Source organism: Oryzias melastigma, unplaced genomic scaffold, assembly GCF_002922805.2.
Source record: "Oryzias melastigma strain HK-1 unplaced genomic scaffold, ASM292280v2 sc01986, whole genome shotgun sequence".
Lineage (NCBI taxonomy): Eukaryota > Metazoa > Chordata > Actinopteri > Beloniformes > Adrianichthyidae > Oryzias > Oryzias melastigma.
In genome coordinates this window covers 432-4,348 of record NW_023418564.1, presented here as the reverse complement: position 1 = coordinate 4,348, position 3,917 = coordinate 432, and the positions used below count along the sequence as shown (strand labels likewise).

The 3,917-nt window shown below is 35.9% G+C and overlaps 1 protein-coding gene and 1 non-coding gene across 2 annotated transcripts; both read left to right on the top strand.

Annotated features, from left to right (window-relative positions):
- Window positions 1-6: 6 nt before the first annotated feature.
- LOC112141633 (DNA-directed RNA polymerase I subunit RPA1-like) lies at window positions 7-3,717 on the top strand (the record flags this gene model as incomplete). The annotated part of the gene is made up of 6 exons (XM_024264765.1): window positions 7-21; window positions 1,185-1,267; window positions 1,534-1,699; window positions 1,941-2,064; window positions 3,325-3,422; window positions 3,524-3,717. Coding segments are annotated over exons 2-6 (647 nt in total), but the record flags the coding sequence as incomplete, so codon positions are not given.
- Window positions 1,737-1,872, top strand: LOC112141634. Its single transcript, XR_002918436.1, has one exon. It is a non-coding gene; the product is annotated as a small nucleolar RNA SNORA5 (small nucleolar RNA).
- Window positions 3,718-3,917: the final 200 nt, after the last annotated feature.

The following is a 3,917-nucleotide window of genomic DNA, read 5'->3' as shown; positions in this document are numbered from 1 at the left end:
CTCACAGGCATCAAACCTCAGGTACAGGAATGCTTGAAATATCTAGAAGGTGGAGTCACAAACTGGATAATTGACTGGAAAAGCTAGTCTGTTCCTCCACCCTAAACATCAGACAGCTTTCTCACTCTGAGGCTCATTTTAAATTATGAATCTTTCATCATTTGAGGTTTTTTAAAAGTTTGTGTGCTAAAAGAAAACCAGCTAATAAAGTGGACCTTTAAACTCCATAGAAAAGCTCAGTTTGAGTATTTTTTTCCATTTTTCTCCTTTTTTTGTTTTCCATTATTTTCTTCTTTTTTCCTTTTCTTTTTCCATAGTTTCTCTTTTTCTTCCCCTATAGTTTTGCCAATCACTTGTCTTTTATTTTATGTCATCAAACTCATCAATCTATTGTATTTTCTTTTAAGTCATTCTTTTAAAAAATAAATAAATCAGTAAAAGTTATTGCATCGTTCATTTATATTATTTAAAAATAATTCAATTTTTTTTCAGTTTAAATCACTAATAATATTAAAAAAGTGCTTTGATAGAATCTAAATATGAAACATAAATTGAATATTTATAAAATATGAATTAAATTAGTGACAGTTTTGTACTTAGACTTTAATATTTAGTGCAAATCAGCAGATTTTTGTTTTATTTATTTCCACAAAGTTTTTTTATTTGATGTTCAATTTACTGCAGAGGTGATATTACTTCATAATCCCGGAGGAAAAAAAATATTGCATTACTGTGTGCAATTCCAGTGTTTTTGTATTTTATTTTATTTCATTTTCACTATAAAAAATTAAAATAACACAAGACATCTTATGCAGGGGAAATGAAAGAGAGCAGAATGAAGAAAATTACATTTTTCTGCGTATTTTAAATGCATACATCTACAATTATGTACACATAGTTACTCAGAATAACTTGCAGTAAATAGACATCAAAAACAGTCCAACAATAACACCAAAAATCAAATAATTTATAAGCATCTTCTTTCTTTATTTTTTTTTACTCCAATAAAGTAATTAACTAAAGTCAGATTCATCTCAGAGTCTGCACAGGTTCATCATTGATTTTGTTTAAGACAAAGCATTTGGTTTAAGTTATACAATAATATTTGTAAAGGCTAAAATTTGCTTTTCAGAATAAAAAAATCAAATGTTTTCAGATTTCTTTTTGTATCTCTTCGTCATCAGGAGTTTTTCTTTCACTGCATGGCCGGCAGAGAAGGCCTCGTCGACACGGCTGTGAAAACCTCCAGATCTGGATATCTGCAAAGGTAACTCCATACTTTTGGTATGTTTTTTATATAATCTTATTAATTTAGATGTTTCAATTGAGCAGAAATAGAAAGAGAATTCTTACTTTGTTTATATTGTTCTGATTTTAACAATCAACCTGCCAATTATGGTCTGTTCTTTTAATGATACACTTACAAACTCCAGCTTTAGTTGATCATTTTAAGTTACTTTTATCAAATCTATTGTCAGAACCTGCTGAAGATCTGATCTTAAAATGAACCTCCAATAACACTTTTATCTGCAGATGTATCATAAAGCACCTGGAGGGTCTGGTTGTGCAGTACGATCTGACTGTGAGGGACAGCGATGGATCAGTGGTTCAGTTCCTGTACGGTGAAGATGGCCTGGACATTCCCAAAACTCCCTTCCTGCAGCCGAGACAGTTTCCCTTCATAGAGGACAACTTCGAGGTACCGTAAAAGTTGGCGCCGAGCTCGACCGTTCCCTTGCAGCCTCGTCAAATTCAGTGCATCCTCCTGTGTGGGTGTCACTGGCCCAAAGGGCTGCCACAGCCACCGTGTAGCTCATGGGCCCCAGAGAGCTGTTCTGTGCCCTCTGGGGATAAATCGTGCTACGTACAAACACACAATCTTTGTGTTGCACAGTGTGTGAGGAAACATGTCAATCTGTTTAATGATACTCTATTTACAGGTCATCAGGAGGTCCCAGAGTTTGGACAGCGTTTTGGCTCGGCTGGACGCTCAGACGGCCGGTCAACACTTTGACGCCATCCAACGCTGGAAAGCGAAGAGAGAGATGCTAGATCCTCGAAGAGGTATCTGGTTTTTACAAGAGTCGTTAAGGCCATCAACAATCTTAATAAAGTACAATAAGTGATAACACAAAAGTAAAGTTGATAAAATTGATAATTAAAAAATAGTTTCATATTTAACTTATTTTATCATGAAAATTCTTTTTGTGTGGTTTTGTTAAACACTTGAATAGTTTTGGTTTTAATTTACCCTTTCTACTTTTAAGCACTTCTTTAAAAAAATTCAGATTATTTAGTTATATATGATATATAATTAATTTTTGATTTTATATTTACTAACAGTAAAGGTGAACATATTGGCATCAAAATGTAGAATAATCCAAACAATTAACTTTGTTGATTAAAAAAAAAACCCTAAGTTAATAAAAAAGCAAATAAATAACCCGTAAAAGTACAGGGAGTAATTGGCTCACCAGCATCTTAAAAAAAAAAGTTCTTTAAACATGTAACCCAAAAAACATTCATAGTAAATAAACTTTCACACAGCTTAAACAACTCATCTTTGTGATAAGTTAAAGCAAAAACAAAAAGTGCAGAGACTTCCTTGGCATGGTAGTAAATCCTTTAAGGCCAGATAATAATGTAAATAAATAAAAAGTTCCCTGAAGTTTTATTAAGTAAATAAAAAAACACAAACCTAAAGGGTAACCAAACTCTAAATCAACTTTTTTTGGCTTTTACTTTTGTAAATGGAGCTTTAGAAGTGCTGTCTGTTGGTCATTTCAGTCTCCCATCATGATCTGTAGCTCCAGTAATGAAACCTGTCCGGTTCCTCAGCCCTCTGAACGGATTTTCACATTTCGGCTGTGGGCGGAGTCAGCCTCCAACTTTCCAGTTTGTGTGCAATTTGTATGACCAACCAAACAATGGGGGGACAATGTTGGAGACAGAGTGGTGCGGCTGCATCTGATCCAACGGGTAGATTAATATAAAGTACATAAAGGCAGTAAAGTGTTCAGAGAAATGACCTTCGCCTCGTTCTTTGGACACACCAAACCGGGTTCAGTGATTCCAAATATCGCAGTTAGTGGATGTGAGAAAATCAAATGTGGATTGGATCTGATAGAGTCCCTGGAAGTTTGATTTATCTTTATAAATCTGCTTCAGCTTAGTGGGAGAAAATTGATTAATTGATTAAATCTGGCATTTACTGAGCTACTGTGAATGTTTTATGCAGTCTCATTCTGCGACAACTCCCCTCCCAACTCCTCCTGCTTCTGAATTTTGTCAAATATTTATTAAAATTGTTTTTGTTTGTGTCAGGAGCGTTCCTACTGTTTTCCAAGAAAAAGCTGGGGAAGCTAAAAGACTCCACTGAAGGGGCGGAGCCTGTTTCCAGCAGAAATCCTGCTGTTCTGCAGGTACTGATTCACAAAAGAAAGGGTTCCTGTCCCCTCCAGCATCTTCTTCCACATCACTTCATCTGAGCCAAACTGAAACTGAATATCCTCCCTCTTTTCAGCTGGTTGGCCAGTGGCATTCTCTGGATGAAGCGGGCAGAGCAAAGTACCTGAAGAAGGCGTCCCGCTGCCCGGAGCCCTCCCTGAACCTGTTTAGACCCGATGTGTGCCTGGGATCGGTGTCTGAAAACTTTCATGGCATCACAGAGAAATACCTGCAGAACAGGAACAGTGCACACTCTGTAGACACCCACAGGTACGGAGAACGTTTAGGGAATGACATTCAAATATCATTTGTTTGTTTATTACTAAGGTTCTATAAACAACTCACAATAGCTGAAATCTGTGATTATAAATGTTTAAAGGCTGTTAAATCCCTCAGTAAACACATTTAGAATGACACCTGAACAGGAGACATGAGCCAGCAGCCAATCAGGATGTAGAAAACAGTGTACT